General features: G+C 33.0%; 1 protein-coding gene across 2 annotated transcripts in view; it reads right to left on the reverse strand.

The window, feature by feature from the left end:
- The window catches only part of LOC118742651 (protein spinster), a 79,411-nt gene that overhangs the window by 7,609 nt on the left and 58,630 nt on the right, over positions 1-13,172 (reverse strand). The window contains exons 3-4 of one of the 2 annotated variants that reach the window (XM_036474877.1): positions 8,336-8,662; positions 7,917-8,178 (exon numbers count right to left, since the gene is read on the reverse strand). In XM_036474877.1, the coding sequence (XP_036330770.1) occupies positions 7,917-8,178; positions 8,336-8,662 (589 nt within the window). Of the gene's footprint in view, positions 1-7,196; positions 7,459-7,916; positions 8,179-8,335; positions 8,663-13,172 lie in introns of both variants that reach the window. The other variant, XM_036474876.1, reaches the window with a different exon arrangement.

Here is a 13,172-nt window from a genome sequence, read left to right on the forward strand (position 1 = left end):
ACACCGTTGTGAATACCCCATATGTCTTTTAAGTTCTAAACCAAAAATTATGTAGAAAGATGTAACTAAAAGTCTAAAGTGAAGACAAGCGTTCGGGCTCAAAATATATGTACATACTGCTAAGGTAGAAGAAATAGTAATTTCTATTTTATTTGCTAAAATATGGATACGAAAGCTGGTTTTGGCAACTTTCTCTACTTGCATAGAAATTTACGGGAACGTCCGAACACAGATCTGCAAAAAATTATTTGTAGCAAAATATCAAGGACAGCGTTCATATTCCTAAAGTAGTTATATATGGTAGGTAGCTGACTCCAATTCTCCTAAACTTTGACTCATACATCATTTTATGATAGCTTAAATAGGAGAGCAGAGTTTTATAAAGATTTTTAGCTATCTACAATACGAGGCACTTTTTAGGTGCTTTCATTTACCTTTCAGCAAAAACTGGACCAAATTTTCGTTATAATTTGGTAAAATAACCTAAAGTCGCCCTTGCCCATATGATTATCATGTGCTAAGAAATAGTTTTTCGCATATTTTGACCAACTTATTATTTTTAGTTGTGACTCCTTTGAAGCTTTAAGCCAGACATTGTACAGTCTTAGTATTAAACAAAAAAAATACATTTATTTTTGACCCTTTACCCCTTCTCATCTCTACACCTTTTAAGTCAGTTTTCTGTCCAAGCACTAAAGGTCATGATTTGGTAGCGTTTCAGTTACAATTTACATATACAATATGTGCATATCTACATACATACATAATTTGTTAGTGACAATTCTTTAAGACATACAATTAAGTGCATATAAATAATTAAAACAACTAATTTCACTAAACCTAAGATAAATTATTACATATGTATGTACATTTGCTAGTGGGCAGAAAGTTCAAAGAATACATAAGTTTCAACAGCAAAAAAAATTCCACAAACAAATAATTCTAACATTGTCCGTGAAAAAATCAGCGCAGCTATGGTAATGAAATCCCGTTTTATTGAAAATCAAAAAATTCGAATGCTTTCTTCTTGAAAGTACTATCGTAACAAGTCTTTCACATACATATTTCCGTATGTACCTATTTATGTACATACATTAAAAAGCGCAATGCAAGAGCTGAATATTCGATAATATTTGGCACACACATGGGTAACATGCAATTTTGGTCCTATATTTAGCAGATAAGTACGCTTAGAAATAGTGCAGTCAAGTGTAATTTGGCATTTGCCAATACCAATTGGGAACAATAATAACAGTGATGTGCCATATACATACTAGGAAAGTAAATCCCGGGATCCCGGCCTTTGCAATTTGCACTGATGGCAATAATAGAAACGCAGTATTTGCTATTTTTTATTTTTTTATTTAATAATTAATATTTTTTTATAAATGTCTAGCTCATTATATATATAACACCGTGCGATTGTAAATTTTAAGCACGTTTTTGCGTTTTTCACACTGACGTCAGTAATTCAAATATGATTCCAAAAATTCACAGAAATGTGCTTAGAGAAGAAGTATGGGTATCAAATTAAAGAGGAAATCCTGTAGAAGATAACTAGATTCACGTTTTTGGTGCAGAAGGACTGGTAAATATTGGAAATGTCCTTTAAAAAGTTTATCCCCCTTGAAAAAAATATATATTAAGGACTTATATAAACTGGATAACATTCTCGAATTTCGTCCTTCTAACTTTGTAAGCTTAAAAAATTACCTATTCGTCTTTGTGAATTAAAAAAATTATATTTTTTAAATTCAAAAAAATTTCCTATTGCATTTGTTGCCCATATTTTTATTCTACATTGCTTTGAATTTTTTAAACAGTTTTTGGAATTAATCATATTTTTAAAATTACAAAGTCCTTTAAAATAAATTTTGACGTCAGAGAGAAAAAATAAAAACACCACTTTAAATAAAAAAAGTAGGTTTCAGACTCATTTATTTATTATTTATTTTATGGTAGGAGAGCTTCTCAAACAATGTAGAAGCAATTTTTCGATTTAAGTGCTTGAAAAGGAATGAATATCCAAATCCCGGGATTGTGATAACGACATCCCGAAAATCCGGGGATCGGAAAAAGCTGAAAAATTAACATCCGTATTACATACATATGTGCATATCGGTGTCGATTACCAGTAGCTAACTAAAGCAAAATATGTATCAATTATATATATATGTATACTATGGGAGTATATTTCGCACACCGTCTTCGCAAGAGTCACAACTCAAAATTTGGCATTTTTGAGATTATGCGCTAAAAATGTACACAGAGCTTTTATTTACTTTTCAGCAAAAGCTGGAGCAAATTTTTTTTATAATTTGTTAAAAAATCCTAAGGTAAAGTCGCCCTTGCTCATATGATTAGCACGTGCTACGAAATATTTTTTCGCCTTTTTCTGACGAACGTATTATTTTGAGTAAATTCCAAACTTTAAAGCCGTTTTTCTCGAGTTTGGTTTTTTAAGTTATGCCACTAATGAAGTAAATGAGCGATATGTATTAAACATGTGGGAAGCAGACACAGCGTGTCAAATCGAGAGCCATTTCATATACCTTTGATATTGGATACCAATTTTTGGAAAATATTTCTGAAAAATCTAATTTGAAGTTTTAAAAATTTTGTTGAAAATTTGTTGAGTGGTCCACGTTTTGAATTATGTTTGGAAACCTGGGCCCAAATCACAGTATTCGTGGTAGAAGCAAATGCAAATGAAATAAAATTACAACATGAAAAACATTGCACACATTGCGAAACCTGAGCTGGAATGTTTTTATAGGCACTCACTGTATTCTTACTGGCACAGTTGTGCGCCTTTTGATATACTTTTTTTCAAGGATTTACAAGTTTTAATTTAGCAGAAAAACTTTTAGTTGAGAAAATTAAGAAATCGCTGGCTTAGAGCTAAAAATTTACGAGTTCCCTCTTTGTGAAAAGTTACATTTTGATGAAGGAACCAGAACGAACTACATATGTAGAAAGAAGGCTAACAAATTTCGATCAGCACGAAAGAGCCCAAACAATTTTTATTAGCAACGCATTTGGCAAATTTTTATGGAGATTCGTTTTCCTTTGAACATGCAGAGTAATGTTTGTATTCAAAGTTTTGCAAAAAGACTTCAAGTAAATGATATTGGGAAGGGATTTGTCTCTCCTTTAAAATGTGGAAAACTGGACTAAGCAATCTCTCTTTCTATATGAACTAAGGAAATAGGTTCTTATTGTGACTAAATTTCACGTTAATTGATATTCTATATTCAATCAATGCATCGAAAATATAAGGATGTTTTATACTATACATCGAAAGTCATCGTTGCAATATTTGGATAAATTTTGTAAAAAAAAAAAACATCGATACGTTTTTTTTCTACTTACACCTTTAGGCTAGAGTACATACAAAGCATTTTCACATATAAATTCTTGATACAATAGAATATAAACCCAGGTTGGGCATGAAAAAATGTAGCTCCAGCATGGAATTTGCAGGTCTGTAGTTGTTGTAGCGGTTTACATACTTAACTCTGGTCTATTCTGCGCTAGTAACAAACAATTTTGCAACCGCTCACAAAAGTTACTGTTTCAGTCATCGGTAACGGTCAGAATAATTTGGGATTTAATATGTACATGGAAGGTGCAAATTAAAAGTTTGTAAATGCTTAAGAAGTAAGTTTGAAGCAAAAAACAAAACTGACGATCTAAACTATATTAGTATGGGACCAAGTCCGTTAAAAAATAAAATCGATTAAAAAACCTAAAGTTAAAACATTATTTTTTAAATTATTTATGTTATTTAAATTTTCCTGGTTATAGGGTGGTTATCAAATTATAAAATAACCAAACATATGATATGAAATTACACCTAATTTAGGATCAACATGAACTCATCAGATTAATTGAAGGGGTTAGAATCATACGAGTCTAAGTGACATTTTTGAGTTATACCCACATTTGTATAGTTAAGATAGTGTTTATGTGGTGACAAAGAGTACCATTCATTTGAATTAGTTAATTAACCTGCATTCATTTAAGCAAGAATCATTTCAAATGCATTTACCCAGAATTTACAATAAGTAATCAACTTTAACCTTAATTATCTCAGAAAAATTTCAGAACTACTTTTGATTTTAAGCCCTTCAATTAGATTTGATGAAATAGGTTGCAAGGGAATTTCTTTTATATATTGGGTGCTAAAGCGGGAGAAGATTCCCCCTTCGAATTAAGATTCCGTACTTTACTAATACACAGTGAATAAGATGCGGTTGCTGCCTCAGCATTGCAGTGTTTTTATACTTTGTTATTTATATGCTAAACAGTTTTAGAACAAAAAAAAAAAAACAAATTGCATTTAATTAAGGGTCCACTATAAGGGTATACGCATAAAAACTTAATTTGGGGTTGCGAATTCAAGAAAACTCAAAGTAACATATTCGTGTGAGAGGGGAGAGTGCAACCACCCACAATATGAAATATTATGAACGAGTTTCGAGTTTAATGCGAGTTGGCGCCAAAATATATGCAATATATATGTACGTACGTAGGACGTGACTTGCATGAATGTGGCTGCGCTGCTCTTGTTTGAATAAATGTGAATGAATTACACTTAGAATTCATGAAAATGCAATATGTCAACTCCATGGGGAGTAATTTCTCGACTTTATTGCATTTATTATATTTTTTATTGAAGAACCAAATGCCAAGTGTGGCGAAAAACAGCACGTCGAAATTAACTTACAAAATGGAGCATTGTATGTACATATGTACATATGTATCAACTAAGATATGTATCTACTTGCATACTCTTCGTAATTACATACAACTTTTAGTAAATATGTAACATTTTTGTTGTCCTTTGCTTACAAGCAGATAAGTGGTGCATTTTGCGACATAAATAAATTGCTAAACTTTATTACAACGAACAGAGTGCTATGAGGGCGAAGAGAAAGTTTCCTTGGCTATTAGACAAGGGTGTCAAATTTGGGTGTGCATCCGTTGTTGGCGTGGTAATATGAAAAGCAAACTTTGTATCTTCATGTCTATGTACATATATTAAGAAATTTAATACTGATAAATGAATTCGGTTAAAATAAGCATAATGGATGGGCAAAGTTTTTTGAAGTTCAAAAAAGGAAAATAAAACAAAAATTTTAAGTTTTTAATTAAATATTAAACCAAAAGAACTTTTAATGCCCAACGGAAATAATGCAAGGGAGTAAGGGGCTTCGAGTCATTCGAAAGCATGGCAATTTGTAAAAAAACCGGTTCACCATTCAAGTTTAGTCAAGAATAAAACGGATAAACCGGTTTTATTTTACATATTTCTCTATAGTCACACTTACTGTTAGTCAAAAATCATGACAAAATTAAAATATGACTGCTAAAAATTATGTCGCCAAACAATCCTTTGTAGGGAATAACTCGTGCGTGTAGAACTGGCAGTCTTGTGAATTAGAGTATACCATCCGCTGACCCAGACCGACTACACAAATATAAACTATCTGTTATAGACAGATCATTCATCGAGAATCAATCAAAATATTCGTCAACTCCCAGCCCTTGAATTCCAACACCGGATATCAACGCCCCCGATCGCAGACGAAGTGCTCGAGTTGCTTCGTGGGGCTCGCGATACATTCGACACAGCTCCGTTCGGTATATTGTAGCAGGTTGAACTGATTTCTCGAACTTGGATAAGATGCCTCGACGACACTAACCAACTCTTCACATGCCCACTCACATCGGATCTGCACTTTTCCTAAGCCTGCTGTTAGATAAGAATGAAGACAACATGTAGCCGATTCGCTGATTTAGACAGAGTTTAATAAGCTGCTACAACAAAAACAAGAGTGAACGATTTTCGTTCGGTTTTCCATTTTAAGAAATTTTCTGGAAAGTTTTCCGGTACTCAGACATAAAACTAATAAACATTTGGTAGTACTATTTCCAATAAATAAATATTTAGAATTTTTAGATTCTTGTATATAAATAAAGCAAGTGAAAACCCGGTTACTTGGCATTCGAAAAATCAAGATATCAAAAAAAAGCGTCTAAAAATATTAAAAAAAAAAACAGTGGAAATCTGTTTGGAACAACTGAGACAATCACAACAATATTTACATATATCGACCCCTTTGCGCAAAATTATCGTCTATTATATTTTTTACAAAATTTTTTGATGCAACTTTGTGTTCCCAATAGCTACCCCAAAAGTTGACTGCAAATTTTATGGTATGTGACAATGATTTTTTTCTTGTGGGCGAAATTATCATATGGGTTAAGAAATTAGAATGTAGAGACCTTTCTACTGAAAAATCTTGCGTTTAGTTATATGTATTTCTCAGCAAATCTAATCTTTGGTATTGATGGTGCTAGCCAAAGCAGAGAAAAATACAAAAAACACTTTCCTGTAAAATTTGGTTTTTGCAACATACGATAATTTTGCGCAAAGGGGTCGATACGTATATATATGTACGTATGGATATACAACGATATTGCCTAAAATTTGTATTTATTATTATTTATGTACATAACTTAATCTGGAATAGCGAATAATAAATAAATGCTATTATTAAACATGAAGTATATGCATTAGGGTGCATCACCAAAAAAAGATGCAGGTTTTCAACCAGAATTATAAAATTTTTAGGGGTATTCATCTAAGCGCGTAAATCTACTTACTTAATTTTGCATGGGAAAGTGGTTTATTTAGGTATTTCATGAAAAGATTTATTTGAGCGGGACTGATTGTAAAGTACCTCCGAAAATCTCGTTACTTCGAATTCGTTGATAAAATATTTAAACATGTGCTCATCTTAGGCGGTTTTTTAGAAAAAAATATTTTTGAAAAACTAATTTTATTTCTAAAAAAAACTCGATTTTTGAAGGTATTTTCAAATAATATTTAATAATAATAATATTTTTCCGAAATATTTTGGCGGATGTCTTAAAATATACTAAATTTTATAATTAACATGGAAAACTTTTTTGGTGAAGAGTGATGCACCCTAATTTACACACTCAAAGCGTATAAAAAATAAGCTAAGCTGTAAATAAATATTTTACGTATTATGAATGTAAAAACGTTTACATTTGCTACTTTTATTTTGTTCGTATTAATGTAAGTATGTTTTCAGTTAAAAACAACAACCACCACAAACAAAAACACGTGTACTTTTAGGAAAATTTTTTAACGTTTCTCTTACCAGTAGAATGTCAGCAACAAGTGCCCAATTTAGATTCAAACACAATTGACCGACGAACATTAAAACATACGAAGCTATGACGTATTTTGTGACAAGCAGCATTGCGGCAGCAAGGAAAAGCGAGCTAAAAAATATTCCATAGGCACACACCAAGGGATCAGCGTTATTTTTGTAACTGGCAACCGCACGCGACAAAACTGGACCGAGCGGTACACCAATTAGACCAGCTACCATTGTAATTATTCCAAATCGCAAAGAAACGCTGTTGAGTTTTATTGTTTTTCGAAAAATGCATATTCATTCATGATTTTTGTGCGAATTTAAAGTTGATAAATTTTGTTCAGAGTTATAGGGGGGAGACAAAAAAAAAACAAAGAAAATAGAAAGAAAACAAATTTAGTATCCAGTAGAAAGCATTTAAAAAAGAAAATTCCAGTAAACTAAAAAACGCGTTAAAAAAAAAATCTATACAATGCCGTTGACATAGCTAACAGTCGTGGCAATTAGCGATCGTACAAGCTGCTTATACACTTTTGGTGGTTTGTAGCGCGCGCAGCGGAGCAGACAGTGGCGTTGAAATTTGAAATTTTGGTTTTTTTACTAGCTTTTTTATGCTATGGTATTTTTTTTTTTAATTGCTGCTTTTAGTTGCTGATGATTGCACTTCGCCTTTTTTCTATTCATTGATTTGTGTTTCTTTTTTCGAATCAGTTTTCTTACCAGCAAAATATCAGCAACAATCGACCAGCATAAATTCAGCGTCACCTGTGCCAAAAAGACGAACAAGAAGCAAAACGAGGTTGTGGTTTGCGGTGTCACCAGCGACAAGTAGACCATGGGCGCTGATATGAGTAGACCGAAGGCGCATATGTATGGATCACAGCCCTCGTGATGTGGTCGTAGACGCTGTGCGAGCAGCGAACCCAAGGGTACACCAATTAGACCAGCTATCATTGCAATGATGCCAAACTTGTACGATACGCTAGTTTTTGTTTTTTTTTTGTTTTGTAAATAGGATTTACATACGAATGTATGGATGTGTCAATTTTAAAATTTCTATAATCTATTCATATGTGCTAAATTTTATGATTTTTTTTTTCGGAAATGCAAAATTTTGTTTCTAAATTCCATTTACTTACTCATTCAGTGACAGCTCCTCATTGCCTGGCTGCATTTTAATGCCAAGATAAATAAATTTAGGTCCCCACCAAGCCAAAGCGCCTGTTACGAAGGCAACGCATGTGAAACCGGCTGTCGAAAGCATAAACGAATGATTCTTCACCAAATCTTTTATATCTTCAGTGTAGCTGGTAGGTTCCAAGTTGTGTGAGCCTTCACTCTCACCGCGTACGGGCTCTTTGGTTAACAGTATCAATGCGACAGCGAAAATGCCCAGCATGGGTGTGACACGCAGCGCCCAACGCCAGTCATTGGCCAAACGTGCCGTCTCTGAGCCGACAATGTAACTGTAAAGAAAATGGGGGAATATTATGTATTTTGAATAGTAATTATAAATATGTACATTGTCAAACTATTACATAAAATCAAGCGTTTTTCGTCGCACTAAGCCGGCCGGGCCGAGGCTTTCTAAAAGCCCGTTTTGGTGATACTAACTTGAGTGGCAAAACTTTTCCGACAATTCGTTCTAATGAATGCAATAATGTATCGATCGTCTTGGAGAAATCCCATTTTCACTGCTTTGTTCATAGCAGCATAGCTTGTTGAAAAAATAGGGTTATGTTTAAGATATCCGCCCTCAAGATGAGTAGGCGAACCAGGATTTCTATATCTACCACATTTTTTAATTCGTCTGTCCCACGTAAGGTAAGACTATATGCCGAATTCCAGCGGAGTCTAAGCGCATTTACAATTATTGGCCGCAGCTTATGTGACAAACGTACACCGTGGAAAATTTTATATGGGAGTACGGAATTCATTAATAACTGCAGTAAAATTTAAGGTATTCCAATAAAACATAGAGAATAAGTATTCTATTAACTTATCATGAATCGATAGTGTAGAAAATTGACAATAACCACGTCCACTTCTCATATACATAACTTTATTTTTCAGAGATATGAAAACTAAGATATTTTAATAACCAATGAATCCAACTCACTCTAAATGTGTATGTATGTATTAAAAATAAGCTCCTGGCGAGAAATAAGATTACATACAGGGTTGCCACTGATGAAAAAAATACTTACCATCTACTTGAAAAAATTATACCAAATCTGGAAAATATCTACCATTGACATTTGTTGATTATTTTAATAAAAACCATTGCTTTGTCCTATTTTTTTTAGTTATTTCCATAAAAATTAAAATTTTCACTAAGGAACCTTTTGTTTAACTAGTAACATGGTATTAAGTATATAGCTTGAAATAAATTTAGAAAAATTTCAAAAAATTTTGTCTAAATATCAAACTTGTTACCCTGAATTTTTAGAACAATTTTGGGTATGCAGTTTTACAGCCCATAGAGTTTTAGTATAACCAATTGCCATTTATAGAAACTGGCGTTGATATATTTAGCGAACAATCATTGTGTGTAGTTACATACCTGTCAATTTTTTTTTCTTTTTATTAAAAGAACCATTTAAAATATTTAGGCAATCATAAGCTCAGGATTTTTGCAAAATGAGTTTTAAGTATGCACATATGTATGAATATAAAAAAGTGCGCATTAAAGCGTGCGGAAATTAATGCAACAGTACTCTGTTTTCGAAAGAAATTTATAATATAAAGATATCTACGAAAAATAAACCGAGAATGAAAAGTTTTATTTATTTTTCAAAGACAATACTTTAACAAAAATCTACCAAAATGAACAAAAATTTACCTTTTTACCAACCCAAATTTTTTCTACCAATTTTGGTAATAATTTACCAAAGTGGCAATCCTGATTATATACTATAATTTTTTGGCATGGGCCTGTCACCGCAAACTTACGATAAAAAATTCGTCGATTAATTCCGCACAAGAAATACTAAGAGTAACCTTGATTTCGGCAGAGATTACATTTCTACCAATTTTAAGAAGATATCATATGAACACAAGAAGATAACATCTTTTATGGATTTTTTTTAATGAAATCAACTTCTAAGAAAAAAACATTTTTTCAATTAAAATATAAATCGATATCTGTTTTAAGAAAAGAAAAAAACAACAACAAATTGCCATCATTTATTTTTCTCTTTTGTTTCACCCTCTATCTTCCTATTTTCATAAGGCAAGAAACAACTCAACTACCCCAAGGAGGTAGTACATACCGTAAATTAACGAATATCTGACTGATTCAAAAGAATGAGGTCAATTATTTTAGAAAATTGTAACGTCAGTCGGAGGAAATGTAAAACGTCATTTGTAAAGCTGAAGGCTTTTTCCAAACTAAGGAAACAAGACCTCCACGAAATAAAAATACATAATGTTTCATGAAAAATAATAGAACTAAAAGTGGAAAGTTGTACTCAAAAATGGGATGTGGTCGAGCAAAATCCTTTTCGAATTTAACTAAGGCTCGGGAATAGTATGATTGAAGCCCGAAAATAACTCAAGGGAACAGAGTTAGAAATACTTTGACCATTACTTATTTTCAAGATGGAGGCGATTCCACAACTCCTTGGTCCCGAAGTGAAATTTTACATTTTTTGTTGCTTCGCAGTATTCAAAATGAATTGGCCACTATTAAAGAAAAGCGGCAGGTTAGCAATTTTACAACCAACAACACCAACGAAAATTTTAGACTTTTCATAATTTGGTACTTCGTTGTTTGCCGATATTTGCAGCCAAACACCGTTTAGTATTGATCCCGAAGCTTTAAGGGATCATCAGCGATAAAAACCTAACAGCGGGAGTGGTGGGAACCACTTTATATCACTTTCTTTATTGAAAATTGCGAGAACATATATTGTATAAAAACCTAACGGGGGTGAGTGGAGGGAAACATTTTATATTACTTTATTTATTGAAAATTGTGAGTGAATATGTATTGTTTTTTTTTCAAGAGGGATATTATCACCAAACAAAAAACTGGCATGCACTTTTAATGGCATTCAACACGGTATAGTATGCCCCTTTATATAACGTATGTAAATAAAAGTTATAGACTAGTGTTCAAATTACCTACCATTTAATGGTTCAAAACATTTACATATCGCAAATTTAATTGCTTGTAGATCTCACAGATTAAACGCAATTAATACAAAAACAGGTAGTTATAACAGTAGTTTTTTAGTTAATGTATATAATCATCAAGAAAATAATATTTCCATTAAGTGGATGTAAGCCCTATGAATTGATTTATGCAAAAAAAAAAAATCGCGCAACCATTTCTTTGAGTTGATCGCACTTTAGACCTAGGTGTGCGATATTATGTTTATTGAAATTCTATGGGTAAATTCTTAATTATTCTTATTAGACAGAAGGATTTAGAGTGTTAATTTTTTAAGTTGATTCGCATCTAGAAAATCTTCGGAAGTTCATATTAATTCTGCTCATTTCCCATATATATGTATTCTAAGCAGTATAACTTCAAAATGTCTTAACTTCGATTGCATATATGTAATTCCAAGCTACAGGACCGGCCTTAGAAGCAACGACGCCTGGGGCGTAAATGGAACGAGGTACATCGACTTTATTTCGTCTATGAATATACTTCACAACTAGCACGAATAAGACGATGCTTTCCCAACGGTTGAACAATTTGTACAGAACAATGAGGAAACCACATATCGAAAATATTGCCGTCGTGCTATAAAATACCACTGTATCACTTCGCCACCTTCGTAGGAAGAGTTTCTTGTATTGTGGCGACGGAAAATGTATATATATTTTTCATTTAAATCAGCATTAAAAGCTTTGTTAACGCTAAACTCGGCTTTTGATAGGCTAGGCTCCCCTGAACCGTTTTTATTTTTAGTCTATATTCGTTTTAATTGGAAGCCTAAACATTTCGGTACCGAGTACCGAAGGTATTGGATACTTTTTAAATCGGTGCCGAGTATCGATCAATACATAAAGCTATCGACGCAGCACATCACTACTAGCAAAGTCAATAAAATGAGTAGTCCACTTGCAAACAGCGTTATGCTATTTTATAATAGTAAGCCATAAATTTAAAAAAAAAACGTCTACAACAACAATCTGGGGGCACTTGCTAAATCGACTTATCTTAAATTTCGTAAATGAACACATTCTTCTTTTGCGAGATGAGTTGTCAAACGACGAGTCAGTTCCAAAATGTTCAGCAAGTTGTTTGAAATTCGCTGATGATCTGGCGATGTGCTGTCTACTTCGAAGTGGGATAGGGAAAATTTAAAAAAAAAACCTAAACCTACTACAAACACAAACTGCAATTTCATAACCAACCCTCTCGCGGGCTTGATTATTTTGTTTGTATTTGTTGTAAAGTGCTGGCTGGCCAACTCTAATGTTTTATGGCGTGGGCATGTCTAATATATCGAGCCCTAACCGCCAAAACAACGTAAGCGACATTTTTTTCAAAATTTTCTTTTTGATGCAGAAATATTCCTAGAGCATCTAGATGCATTTCTGCATCAAAAATAAAATTTTGAAAAAAATGTCGCTTACGTTATTTTGGCGGTTAGGGCTCGATATGGCCTTGCAGCGAATATAAATTTTCTGAATTTAGTTTACTGACTAGATATATATATATAAACCGCGTAAGTCCGAAGGTAATTTTAGATTTTGACATTTGAAAAATTTATGCAATAAAAAAATTAAACGCCACCTCAAAATTTTGCGCCCCCACCCCGAATTTGACGCCCAAGGCGGCCACTCCGCTCGTCCGTCCTAAAACCGGCCCTGCCAAGCTAAAGTAATGCAATACAGTGTACATAAATGTTTATTGACCTAACTAGTTAATTAGCGCAAACGCCATCAATAACAAATTATAGTTAATTAATGGAACAATGGGGTATAGTCATTGCGCTGGGTATGCAGTTACAGTTGCAT

Source organism: Rhagoletis pomonella, unplaced genomic scaffold (assembly GCF_013731165.1).
Source record: "Rhagoletis pomonella isolate Grant_MI unplaced genomic scaffold, Rhpom_1.0 Rhpom_scaffold_00007, whole genome shotgun sequence".
Classification (NCBI taxonomy): Eukaryota; Metazoa; Arthropoda; class Insecta; order Diptera; family Tephritidae; genus Rhagoletis; species Rhagoletis pomonella.